We start from the raw sequence: 13,601 nt of genomic DNA, 5'->3' as shown, positions 1-13,601 counted from the left end.
AAACTAGGTTCGATAAATTTAAAAGACAGTTGCCAATAAAGTTGCAGAAGTCATTTTGGGATGATAAAAACATTCAAATGTTGATCAAAGAGGAAAAGTCATAAGGCCTACAAAGAAAGAGGGGCCCTTTAAATAACAATCGCCTGCACTCGTACTCGATTTAAATGCCGAAATCCATGCAGCGTCTCAGACTGTCTCGCAAAAGGTTTTCAGGTTACAACGAAGTTAACAAAAAAATGAACCATTGAGGTTGAATTTATCTATAGTAAACTGACTTACCAATTTCATCACCACAGAGTGACAAACCACCGCATTTTCCAAAAAGTACATCAAAAAGTCCCGCCAAAATTCTTGAGCGTGAAGTTGTTCCACGCGTTGGCCGTACGGTACGCGTAATTTTTATTCCTAGGAGGGTTAGGGGCAATGTCATGAATAATTCATGTTTATCCATGAGAACGGACAATGACATCATTAGCATTGTTGTTAGTTACTCAACTAGTTACAATACATTAAAGCATTTTAAAAGAACAGTTGTCGTCGAGCTACCACACAGTAGCCTAGTGGATAGCGAGATGAGCTATGGATACAAAGATCCCTGGTTCGAATCCACGTCGTCGCTGCTCATTTTCATCAGCTATTTTTCTTCTCCAAATTTATCACTAAGATAATTTTAAATTAAGGGGAAAATAGAACGAGAACCTAAGTCTTGCAATGATTCAAAGGAAAAACTGAATTATTCATGACATTGCCCCTAACCCTCCTAGGAAAAAAAATTACGCGTACGTACGGTACAACGTTCGTCGTGCTCCCAGAGACATATTCATAAGTATCTGAGTCTTCGTGTTGCAGGCACCAGACTATTGATACATGTGCCTTGTTCCCAGGGCAAAAAGTGACAGATGGACAGCTAGCAGCATGCCGTATGGAAAATAGCAAGAGACATTAAACCCCGCCCACTGCGTTTTGACCAATCACATCCGTGATTAATGTCCGACAGGCGTCCACAAAAGGCTGACATGCGTTTGCGTGATGATGCAATGTGCTGGAGACCGAGAGGCGTATACGGCCACGGGGGAGTGTTGTTGCTCACGTGCGCATTTTGGGCGGGGCTATAATGTATAACGAAGCACGTGCAGTCGTTTTGATATCATTTGCATAAATCAAACATGAACAATTTCGCTCTTAATATGTTCACAAATAATGCTGGAACTACAGAATAAAGTTGAGGATTAAACAAACGTATATTCGTTTACTCTCTGTATAATTATTTAATGGTTTACCTCTCTTTCATAAATTATAAATAAAATCGGAAGGGGGGGGGTTATATAATTATCATGTTATATAATTATGAGTAAACTGTAGCTTGAACTGTTGGACATCATCCAAATGATCTTAAAAAACTGTGGCAAGTGTGAGAAATTTACAGTGGTGGATTAGGGCCTTGAACAATATAGTGGGGCAGATAGGGGAACTATCGGGGAATTGTGCCTTTGATGATACAAGCATGGAATTTGGCATGAACAAGCAATTTTCACAATTTTCAAAGTGGCTGCCATTGTTATATTTTTTCAGAGGACAAATCTGCGATGACCCTATAGCCAAATATCTTTCTGATGACATACTCTGTGTGCCAAATGCCATGCTTGTATCATCAAAGGCACAATCCCATCACCTATCTGCCGTACTAATATGAACGTAGGGCATGGCCTACGTGGAATAATGTAGAGGATATTTTGTAAACTCTTTTTTAAGGCTTATTCTTCCGTCCATGATCCTCTTTCTTTTTCAAAGTCCACTAAATGTACATCCATCGTAAATTATAAAATAAATTTGAGGCCACATACAAAAATCAAAGAAGCAGTGCTTAGGGATAAATTAGTTCATTACCAAAACCACATACAGTAATTTTGATGTTCAACCTGTTGTGGAGATGTATAATATAAAATAAAGAAGACATAATCAAAAGAAGACTCAGATAAAGAACATAAAATTAAAATACCTCAAAATACCCTTCTTGTACAGTTTAAACGAGTTAATAAAATCAGCGAAAACTGTGAAAATTATAAAATAAACATCACTCTTCATTGCACATATCTTCTGATTATGTTTTTGATATTAAGGAATTTAAGACGTGCATCTGGACTGTTTTTCTTCGACTCTATCTTACAAACTGTTTGAAATTTTCTTGTTTAAAATACAGTGCACTTTTGTTTCATACAAGTTTAATACACACAAGACCCCTGATCATGTCATTCTATACACACTTCAACCATACACCCTGTACATATGTGGACTCACCAACCGACGTGTCATTACTGGAGTTAAGAAAAACACACAAGGCAACCGTATCCCACAATCCACCTGGAATAGTGTCGATTACAAAGTCATTATTTACAAACAAAAAAACGTACGATAGTTTCTTTAATTTCCACCTCTTTTGTTCTCATTCACTTCAGCAAAAAACAAAAAAGGCCTCAGGATTGAAGTTATGTATACAATACAACAAATGACTTCCAAAAATTACATCCGATTATGTAAATTGACGACGATTTGAATTTGAACGATTACTAATAAGCCAATGATTCGCAGTCAATACAATATTCAGATTTGGATTGACATTGAGTTGTGATGAAACAACAGACACATTTAGAAAAGTTAAGGCAATTCTTTAAGGAATTTTGATATCATTATAAAGTGAATGTAAATACAAATTCAACCTCATAATTTGAGGTTTTCCTGTGAACTATTGAATGAGTTACTGTCAACTCACAGAAATTCATTAGAGTATATAGAACGATACAGAATATATGTTGTGGGTTTTTTCCCCAGACAGCCCTTTTCCCTGGAATAAGAAGATTGTGTAAGTATGCCCCACAGAAACAGTGCTGCTGTGGCAGAAAGTACCTACTTGCCAAGTTAGGTACTAAGTAAACATCAGTTGAGTACCAGTCACAACCAATACATTACATGATTTGTTTTGGTTGGTAAGCAGTTTTTGGAAAGCAAATATTATTTGTGCTTATCAAACGTCTGTGCTAGCTCAGTGAAATTGTCCCAACACAAGCACCAGAGGGCGCTCTACAGTCTAACTGTGAGGGCACAAGATAGTCTGGGTCCAGGTCTCTCTATTATACTCCACACTTTGCAGTGCGGTAACTAGTCTCAGACTTGGGGGAAGTCTACTTTTGTGAGAGGCGTTTAAACTATTCCTCAAATAAACAGCACCGTTCGAAAATGGAAAACATATTAATAGTTTTTTTTTCACCAAGAAATATGTATATACTCCATGAAATAATTTGGTGAAAGATTCACTTCTGTGCATAGAATCATTCTGTCCTCCAAGTACATGTACTGAATATTCAATAAGTGACTTTTTCATATAATCTAAGATAAATGTATATACTAAAGATGTCTTGATCAATCCTTGTTAATTATCTAAAATAGTTATTTTTTCATACTCTTTTTCCCCCCCTTTTAATCGACCTGTTGTCCTTGGATAATACATTCTGTACATGTAATTGACAAAGTTGTTGTAGAAATTGAACTGTTTTCATAAGAAAAAATGTCAAATAATTGTATAAGCTGATGATCCCTAAAACAAATAAAGGTAATTTAAAGCAAAATGTGTGGATACCATTAGGAACAACTTTTTTTAACTTGTTCTGATTTGGAGCTCGCGGCTCTTGTGTAGATGTTTAGAAAGTTAAAATGAGGAAGAACTGAAAAACAAAAATGGAAGCAGCGAAAAGGTATCAGTGTGACTTTTGACCCTACCCACTGAGACAACGAACTTATTGCAACAAAACCATTAAACAAATTCTCATCAAAGAAGTAAAAAGCTGCTGCAAACTGGAGTGAATTTAAATAAACAAAATGACAAAAATGAGAAAGGCCTGACATTTTTTATCCAAGAAAAATCTTGGGCTAAGAAACATCAGGCCAGCTACATTTTTGTGGAATTTTCATGAACATCGGCAGAAAGAAATGTAATTGTACAATTTCATGATAAAAGTCACAACTTCTGGGTGCTTCGATTGAATTCTTTTTCTTTTTCATCCAAGATGAAAGAATTCCCTGGATGATTGAAAAAGCTATTTTTGTTGGCCTCCGTTTATTTTAGGCCTTTAAAAAAAATTTTTTTTTATCTCTTTAGTTGAAGAGAGTGGGATGAGAGGGGGGCTGATACTGCTTCTTCAAAAATCCTCTGATGAATATGATACAAAAACTATTTTATGCTAACTTCCGAAACTCTGTTTTACACTTCTGACATTGCAGTGGAAAAAACCTTACTGTGCTACAATGATTACTTTAAAAAATTTGCACCACAAATGAAAGGCGATTGTAACAATTTGGCAAGAAAAACAGTGGGTGGATACAGTACAGAAAGATCAAAATTTTTACAACCTCCAATGAGGAAGAAGATTTTATGCAAACCTGCGACAGGCTAACGTTGTCACACGAAACTCACTTTGGCTACAGCCACGAAGTATAAAAGCATTGAAATATCGTCACCGTACACATCATACCTCAAGAGGAGAAACTGTGCACAGCGAGTCATTTTAAAGTTATTTGTAGCAGGGCCTGATTTCACAGAAATCAGATAAAATTATTTACTGACAGAATAATTCTGTAACAAAATTTTACAATCAGCAAACAGCCACTGAGTGATAACTTACATGTAATTCATACGTCGTGCCGTTCACTTTCCAGGGGAAGCAGTCATAGTTTGTAAGTTATTTTTATGGTTATATAACCAATAGGAATCAAGATAACATTTGTACCCTCAAAATATTAAAGGATCGTAGTTTATGCAAATAGCACGTTGCACACAATTTGACAGATGAATTAAAAACCAAAAAAAAACCCCAAAACAAACAAACAGGCCTTTAATACTAATACCCCTGCCATCTTATTTGTTTTCTTAACTATCAGCCTGCACGTCCATAGTTATGATTACTGTACCTCATACATATCATGAGCGAGAGCCTGATTCTTACTGGTCCATGCACTGTCACGTATCAGTTGCAATTTTTCTGTTTACAAAGCGCGCATGCAAGTATTCACACACAGGGTAGATACGTGCGATAGTCTACTACACCTGGGCTTACTGAGTAATTGTGGAATTATCGCACAAGGGTAGTGCTATGTACATAAAAAGACAGTGGCACACAAACAGCATTGCGTAACTTGACGAAATATTGGTGAATATGTATGAAGTATTGCAAACCAAATATATCATGGTATATTTTGGGTGGATAGTCAATCTAATATTGACTATCCACCCTCAGACCATGTCATATTTGTATATTTTCAGCCTGGTAACCAATATCTTTACTTAAAAAAACAGCACAATGTCTGTGTTCTCCTTATGGGAACCAGACAATAATGTGATGGTGGCCCATCCAATCTGCACAAACTGTAGACTCTATGTGCAGTTGCAAACAGCTGCATACTGTCCCTGCTGATTTTTTTTTTTTTTACAAAACCAGCATGCTTGTTTTTCTCATGCAAACTTGGATGGCAAGCAGTCCTGCATAACATTAGAAATTCCAACACAGAGCTCAAACTAGGTCCGAAGATAGGTGGTTATTTTTTAACCTTTTAGATTCACACAAACATGGAAACAATGCCATTTGCTCCTCAAACTGTCCGGCTTTCCCAAAATTATGGTAGAGTCCATACTGCCCACACTTTTGCTTTTTCTTGAACTGTAATACAGTGTGTAGAAACAGCACTTTCAGAGAGTTGAAAATCAAGGGCGGTTTGCAGAGCTGAAGTTGAGACCATTACAGGTCAAATCACAAGTCCACAAGATTGTTCACAAGTCATAGGTATGAATACTGGGGCGTGTTTTCGCAACCATGATCAGAACTATGTTTCGGCTTTGGTGGACTTGCAAGGACTTGCAAGGACTTGCGAAAACTTGCGAGGACTTGCGAGGACTTGTGATGAACTCAAGTTTGACACTGTTTGGTACAGTTTGAGGAGTAAACAACAGGGTGCCTTTTGGGAGTTGAAAGAGTGTCTAGACAGGTTTCCAAGACATCTTGAGATGCTCTAGGGCCGTAGAGAGACGGCGTAGATGCCCCAGCCGGTCGATGCCGCACTTCCTCAGGTCCTCCTTGTCCATGTGGATGACAATGTCAAGCTCATCCCAACCATTCAGGGTGAAAGATTCCACATACATGGGCAAGCCTAGCGACATGAGCCACTCCTCGATGGTGTTGCCTGTACCTGCGTAGACGAGTTTGCTCGATTGGCTGGCCAGCGTGTCGCTTCGGAACTACACCAACAAACAGACAAAAAATGGAATTATTTCTTCATCAAAAAATAAGAAAAGGCCCAGACCTAAAAGGCACAGAAATTAGAACTAAATTTTAAAAAACAAATAAATTTTGTTTGAATCCAATTTCTTTACTCACCCAGCATCGGCAGGAATCAACTAGATCCCGAACTCGGAGGGATTCCAGGCAAGCCGCGACCTCCGACACCTCAGCTGCTTGTTCCTCGGCATAACGCTGAACCAAAGCTGGTGGGATGCCACAGAAACCCATCTGTGTAGAAGAAAAGAGTTAACCAGTCACTTCTCAGTGGTCCAAAAGTTTGGGCCATTTCTCAAACCTTGGTTTGCTCTGTGACTACGGCTTTGCCTCTGGTGCCAGGACCATTTGTGGGTTCTGCGCTGTTTGAACCAACTGGAAACTAAGACTGCAAATGTTTTGTCTTCATTCATTAAATTTAATACTTCTGTAGGAGAAAGAGAGACCCATATTTTACTGAAATATTTTACTGTAAGTGACCTGGAATCAAGAAGATAGAAACTAAAGCTAGGCACTAAGCCATGCTTTGAGAAATGGTAGTGGTGTGACATTGGTGTGATCTGGTACACAGTATCCTGTGGAGGCAGGTGAATAATAGGGAACACAAGATTGTATACGTCTCCCCAGGGCAATTTCTATAGGTGAATACATCTCCACAAGGTTATCACGAAACAGATATGTGGATTTTACTCAAAAACTAGGAATTTCCAAGGTGTGTTGATCTGTCGCAAATTGAAGTATGTTATATAAGGGATATATGTCCGAATTTCAGCCCAGGAAATTAATTCTGGTTAAAATAGGAGCATTTTAAAACTACACTTTCAAACTCTAAATTTTTAGTACACAAGAACAAAGAAATGACTCCACAAGGATACAAATTCCAGTATATAAGCTCCACAATGTTGGATTTTTGGAAGATTGAAAGGATATACAAAGGGTTTAATAATTTCAAAGATGTTTTGTCTTGTGACACTTTTCAGATTCAGTTGACTCTTGATGGATTATTTTCTACATGAAGGCTGCAAACCAGCAGAAATTCTGAAACAAGATCTCCGAGTAGTCCTTTGCGACAATGATTCTGACCTTGTTTGAGTAGGGTTCTTCCTTGAGGTCAATCCCTTCTTGTCTCAGCGATTGTTCGACACGCCATTCCAGCTGGGCGTTGGGCTGCGGTGACTTGTTAGGTCGTAGCGGCAAAGTCGGTGATCCGTGGACAGAGTTCTGTGACAGCATAAGGTCGCGGTGGGGTTGGTGATGCCTGTGGTGATGCGGTGATACACTGCGGGATTTCCGGCGGCCCTTCTGCTGACTTGGTGAGGCCGCGTGGAGCGGGCTGGAGTGGAGGGCGTGGCAATGGTACTGCTCCATGACACGCCGGGGGAGTTTGGGACTTGGGTGAGTCTTGGCGAGCGAGGACTGCAGGAAGCCTCCTGAGTTTCGAAGACGAGATGGGTCATGAAGGCCATACATCTCTAACAGCGCGCTCTTCCGCCATCTCGTGATGTCATCGCTATAGACTTTGGGCACGACATCTGGAGACGGGCACTGGTGGTCTGCACTGTGGCCGGACTGAAGCGGGCACCGTTTGGCCGACCTCTGACCAGGCCGCAGACGGGGGGAGTTTGGGGCTGAGCCGGGATCGCTGAAGGTCGCCATCAAGTGTCTGTGTTGGAACGAGGGTGAGTCTCGGCCGTTCCAACCTGGGCTGTTGGTGAAATGCTGCCCTCCACACTTTGTGGACACCCCGTTGCTCTGAACTCTACAGATATGATGGGATAGTGGACTGGCCGAGCCGTTTCCTTCTTTCCGTGGGCATGACGGCGAACCCGAGATGTGGTGGCCGTTTCCAAAGTTTGGGCTGGGTCCCCCACTGTGCCTGCACGATGGGTTACCCATTCTGCCAACTGGGGACCCATTTTGGGACCGCAAGGAGTTGATACAGTTGGAATTGTTCACGTTGCTGTTCTCCTGCAGAGTGTCATCTGACGGTGACATCATCATCTCCTCGCCATGGAAAGCAGTTTCGCATTCCTCAATCAGCGAGTCTCCAGTCTCGCTGCACCTGTGAAGGCCGGAGCTGTCAAATGACACGCAGGTTTCTGTACTCGCATAGAACCCAGAGTCTCTCGTCATCATGCGTCCCTTAGGTTGTCTAGTCGGTGAGAAGAGGCCGTGTATGTGCTGTGATTTCGCTCTATCTTTACCTGGATAGAAAACGCAAATGGCATGGTAAACAAATCTTGTTACTATACCTCATACATATTCATGATCGAGAGCCAAACTCTCACTGGTCAATTCACCATCACGTGCCAGATGTTATTTTTGCTGTTCACCAAGCACGCGTGCGAGGATTCACGCACAGGGTAAATACGCATGCGTAGTAGACTGTCGCACGGGTTACTCCTGTGACAGTTGACTACGCGTGCGCTTTACAAAGCAATCATGGAACTGTCGCACGGGTGTAGTACGCACGCGCGAACATCGCCCAAACGAGCTACACACGTACGAAGAGATGGTAGCACAGCGTGTTATTTTCCCGAGCTCAATCTTGCCGAAGTAGAGAATATTTATGGACATAAGAGATGCATTCTGTACAAAAGAATGTTGTACACAAACTACTGTATTTACAGCTGCACTGTATTGTAAACGAACTGAACTAGTGAATTTGAGCAATACAATTCTAATGGTGAACTGGACAAGTTTTTCAAAAAACTTTTTTGAGGTGCATACTGCAACGAGAAAAACCCCCAAACAAATCAGTGCTGAATATGTATGAGGTATAGTAAAACAAATATAACATGGTTTATTTCGGGTGGACAGTCAATATTAGCTCCCCTCGGTATTGAAAGTTGACAAACTAGTTCCCGAGGCGAATGTTTGTCAACTTTCAATACCTCGGGGAGCGAATATCGACTGTCCACCCTCAAACCATGTTATATTTGTAAAATGATGTCCTTTAGCAAGGCACTATGCAACAATGCAAATGAATGCCCAGGGTGCTCAGGCTGCATCCGCATTACTTGGCTACCACTTAAAATAACACACGGGTCCGTGAGAAGCGGCTGCAGCCGCTGCCTTAGACCAGTGTGTAATTTCAAACCATAGCAAGTAATTCGGACATGGCTTGAGTAGCAATTGCATGCTTTTTATTTGGTTTTCCTGTGATGGCTAAACAGCTGACAACATTTTAGTATTTAACTACTGATTGAGCGAGTCATAATTTGGGACAATTCATGTTTTGTTAAGAGCCGTTTGCAACTGCTGATCAGCTGCTTAGTAGTATTTTGTGCTGTGCAGAAAAACCAAAATGAGAACCATCCACACTGAGGACCATTCACACTGAGGACCATCCACACTGAGGACCATTGACACTGAGGACCATCCACACTGAGGACCACCCACATTGAGGACACATCCACACTGAGGACCATCCACACTGAGGATCATCCACACTGAGGACCACACACACTGAGGACCATCCACATTGAGGACCATCCACACACAGGACCATCCACATTGAGGACCATCCACATTGAGGACCATCCACACTGAGGATCATCCACACTGAGGACCATCCACATTGAGGACCATCCACATTGAGGACCATCCACACTGAGGACCACCCACACTGAGGACCATCCACATTGAGGACACATCCACACTGAGGACAATCCACACTGAGGATCATCCACACTGAGGATCATCCACACTGAGGACCATCCACACTGAGGACCACCCACACTGAGGACCATCCACACTGAGGACCACCCACACTGAGGACCATCCACATTGAGGACACATCCACACTGAGGACAATCCACACTGAGGATCATCCACACTGAGGATCATCCACACTGAGGACCATCCACACTGAGGACCACCACACTGAGGACCATCCACACTGAGGACCACCCACACTGAGGACCATCCACATTGAGGACACATCCACACTGAGGACCATCCACACTGAGGACCATCCACACTGAGGACCATCCACACTGAGGACCATCCACACTGAGGACCATCCACACTGAGGACCATCCACACTGAGGACCATCCACACTGAGGACCATCCACACTGAGGACCATCCACACTGAGGACCATCCACACTGAGGACCATCCTCACTGAGGACCATCCACACTGAAACCCATCCACAAGCATTTTATGTAATATGACTTTTTAGCGGGCGACCAGTTTTGCTATTATGCCAAGCTGCTTTGTGAAATTGGCTTGCACCGTTTGATTGCAAATGCACCATGTTTTGCAAACTTTCAATGTAGTTGTGATTGTAACATTCTCAATTTTCCATTTGGCAAACGTCATATAACTTCGATGTGACGATGGCATGAATGATAGGCATTTTTAGGTTTGTACAAACACTGCAATCGGCAAGCATGTTTTATTTTCAATTCAAAAAGGCTCAAATTTAGAACGGTAAAAATGCGAAGAATGCAAAGAAATGTATCAATCAATTCAAAATTGCTGGGAAAATATGTATCATTCACGTCACTTTTCAAAGGTTGTGCACGGTTGAATTTCCTTGTAAAAGTTTCAATCTTGGTGTACAAAAATGTTCTACATTGACTTTCAAAAGACATGATGAATGAGAAGCCTGATGATATTCATCAGCTGATGCCATCATGAATATGCAAATACAGACGTTAGTCTTCTCATGAGGATCACCATGATTGGCTGCTTGTTGATATGCAAACGTGTGATGTCACATTGCTAACCTGAGTTCAAAATGAATATGCAAATAAACCGGGCTGGTGACAGCCATCAGAAGTCACTCCTTAGCCATGCACTTAAGTCTAGAAGTGGAAACCAACATAAATAACACAAAAAGTTGGACAAAGCAAAATCTGCCATAATTTTTGCAAACCGACTCTTGGAACTTTTCCAGGTTTCACTCAAACTCAAAACAATTTCCAGCACTGCTATCTCTGTTAGGGCTATCTCAACACTTAACTGGTGTCCTCTGAACATCCTGCTATTCTCTGCATTTGTGGGACACCAGTTAATTTAACAGTTCCTATCCAGCTATTTTTTTGTATGCGGACACTATGCTTGAACAACCATGTGTAAGGCTGCATTCGAATCAACTGTCGAGAGCTAGGTCTGCGCACATAGAAAATACGGGGGGACGCGCTGAAAATAGACGTAGCCGTAGCTCTGGAAGCCCATTTCGGACTAGGCCTAACCTAAAACCAAGACTGTGGAATGGTACATTACTGGTGCACACAAGCTGTTCACTGCTTATATACTCTACACATTTCAGTCTGCGTAACGTAAGATGTACATCTTACGTAAGACGTACATCTTAAGTTATGCAGACTGAAATGCGCAGAGTATATAGGCGGTGAACAGCAAGCGTGAAACAGTGCAGCGCCATTCCACAGTCGTGGTTTTAGGTTTATACACAGGGTTGTTCAAGCATAGTGTCTCTATTCAAACATAGCTGGACAAGAGCTGCCTAATTAAGTGGTACCCCACCAATGCAGAGAATGCGGTCCAAAAACTGTAGTTAACTTTACTCATTCCAGTTTCATACACTGCAAATTTTACTTTTATTCTTGGCACAATATAAGCAGAGCACTGTACCCCGTAGGGTAAGAAGCCTAAAATCTCTGCAATCAGTCAGTCACTTCGTTCATCAGTCAGTCAGTGACTCAGTCATTCAGAGGACAATTGGCCGACCGGCCTTTTAGGGTCTAGCAAAAAAAACACACGTACAATTTTAAATCTGTCCAATTTGTCATTTTGTCGCTTTAGTTTTGCATGCCTACCTGCTTTGGGGTTATGCAGCATCTGCGCTGCTGTGGAAAACTTCACTATGTGTTTGGGGTCCGTGATGCTCAGCGAGTTAAGATTAATTTACAATCAGTCTAACTTGTCATTTTGTCCCGTTTCTTTTTGCGTTCCTAGTAGTCCCTACCTGCTTTGGGGTTACGCAGCATCTGCGCTGCCGTGGTAAGCTTCACTATGTGTTTGGGGTCTGTGATGCTCAGCGAGCTAAGATGCCCCTCTTCCAGTTGCTTGAACTGCTCCAAGTTGCCAAAGTCGTGCAGATAAAGTGTGGTGAAGTATTGCTGCAATATACAAATTTTCAGAAACAAGATGTTGCTGCAGGTTCACTTACTCTGTGTTTCAGTTATTGTCAACTGTACATACACTCTTTGGCCCAGGTTTGAATCCCTGCCAGGCTGATAAACCTTTTTTTTTTTTCTTTTTAAGCCCAGCCAATCAACAGCTTAGTCCACATTTCTGATCGAAATGACGGCACAGTTTCTAAAGTCGACTCCGATTGGCTGGCGCGCGGGGTACCAGACGTTCGTAGTGTGGCTCTGCACACTTGAACGTCATTTTGATCAGAAATGTGGACTAAGCTGTTGATTGGTTGGGCTGGGGAAAAAAAGCACCTTAAGTCAAAATGGACTCAAGTTGGACTATAAATTGTATCTTTATCAGTTCAAATATGGACTTACCTCGCATTCTATCAACTCCAGTAACTCCTTAAGATTGGCAAACGTGGGCATGACTTGGATGTCGTCAGTGTCAGTGTCCTCTTCTGGATTGAGTTTCTCCTTCTCCAGCTCTTCTTTACTCAGCTGCTCAACGTGGATAAACTTGAAATTGCCGCGGCGTTTGCCTTGGACGCCTTCCCAGTAGCCACCACTGTCTTTGGTGACATAAACTTTATCCCCTTTCTGATGAGAGACGAAAAGTTTTGAACAAAATTCATACCGAGGAATCTGTGTGCACAATGAGAACTTTCAATATTGTGTTTTGCCCTTCACCGACGCATAATCATTACATCACCCGACGCAAATTCCATCTTATGAATGTGAACTTTATTGTGAATGATATTGCTGACTTATTGTACATATCCACACACTGTAAATGCCCCAGTTGTAAATCAAGTTGTTATTGTTATCACATGCACACACAAGTCAAACACAAATATATCAGTAAGATGATATACAGTAAACTCTGGCTAAACCGACATCGTATAAACCGTCATATCGCTTAAATCGGCCGTCTGACGAAAGTCCGATTGTCTCTAATGCATTTCCATTGTAAGCCGCCATTTCGCCTATGTCGGCGTGTTACTTTCAGTCCCATTTCCTCAAAACCACACAAATTCCTATGTACAAGTCGGCATGCTCTGCGGTTTGCAAGAAGTGTCAAGTGAAAAGACCCACACACTGCAAACTGACATTTGTCTATCAATGGCACGGCCTGTGATATTGATGCATCGGCCAGCACGTGTACACTAATC

The 13,601-nt window shown here is 41.7% G+C and overlaps 1 protein-coding gene across 7 annotated transcripts in view; it reads right to left on the bottom strand.

Moving 5' to 3' along the window:
- Positions 1-1,244: 1,244 nt before the first annotated feature.
- LOC119722074 (SAM and SH3 domain-containing protein 1-like) overlaps positions 1,245-13,601 on the bottom strand; it is a 56,876-nt gene continuing 44,519 nt past the window's right edge. For all 7 annotated transcript variants that reach the window (XM_038192085.1, XM_038192083.1, XM_038192081.1 and 4 more), the window contains 5 exons: positions 12,808-13,029; positions 12,258-12,411; positions 7,404-8,524; positions 6,423-6,554; positions 1,245-6,283 (listed from right to left, as the gene is read on the bottom strand). In XM_038192085.1, the coding sequence (XP_038048013.1) occupies positions 6,026-6,283; positions 6,423-6,554; positions 7,404-8,524; positions 12,258-12,411; positions 12,808-13,029 (1,887 nt within the window). In that variant the 3' untranslated portion in view covers positions 1,245-6,025. The remainder of the gene's footprint in view (positions 6,284-6,422; positions 6,555-7,403; positions 8,525-12,257; positions 12,412-12,807; positions 13,030-13,601) is intronic.

The sequence above is a fragment of the Patiria miniata genome, unplaced genomic scaffold (assembly GCF_015706575.1).
Source record: "Patiria miniata isolate m_02_andy unplaced genomic scaffold, ASM1570657v1 HiC_scaffold_14, whole genome shotgun sequence".
NCBI classification, from domain to species: domain Eukaryota; kingdom Metazoa; phylum Echinodermata; class Asteroidea; order Valvatida; family Asterinidae; genus Patiria; species Patiria miniata.
The sequence above is the reverse complement of the archived record's forward strand: the minus strand, read 5'-3'. Positions and strand labels throughout refer to the sequence as shown.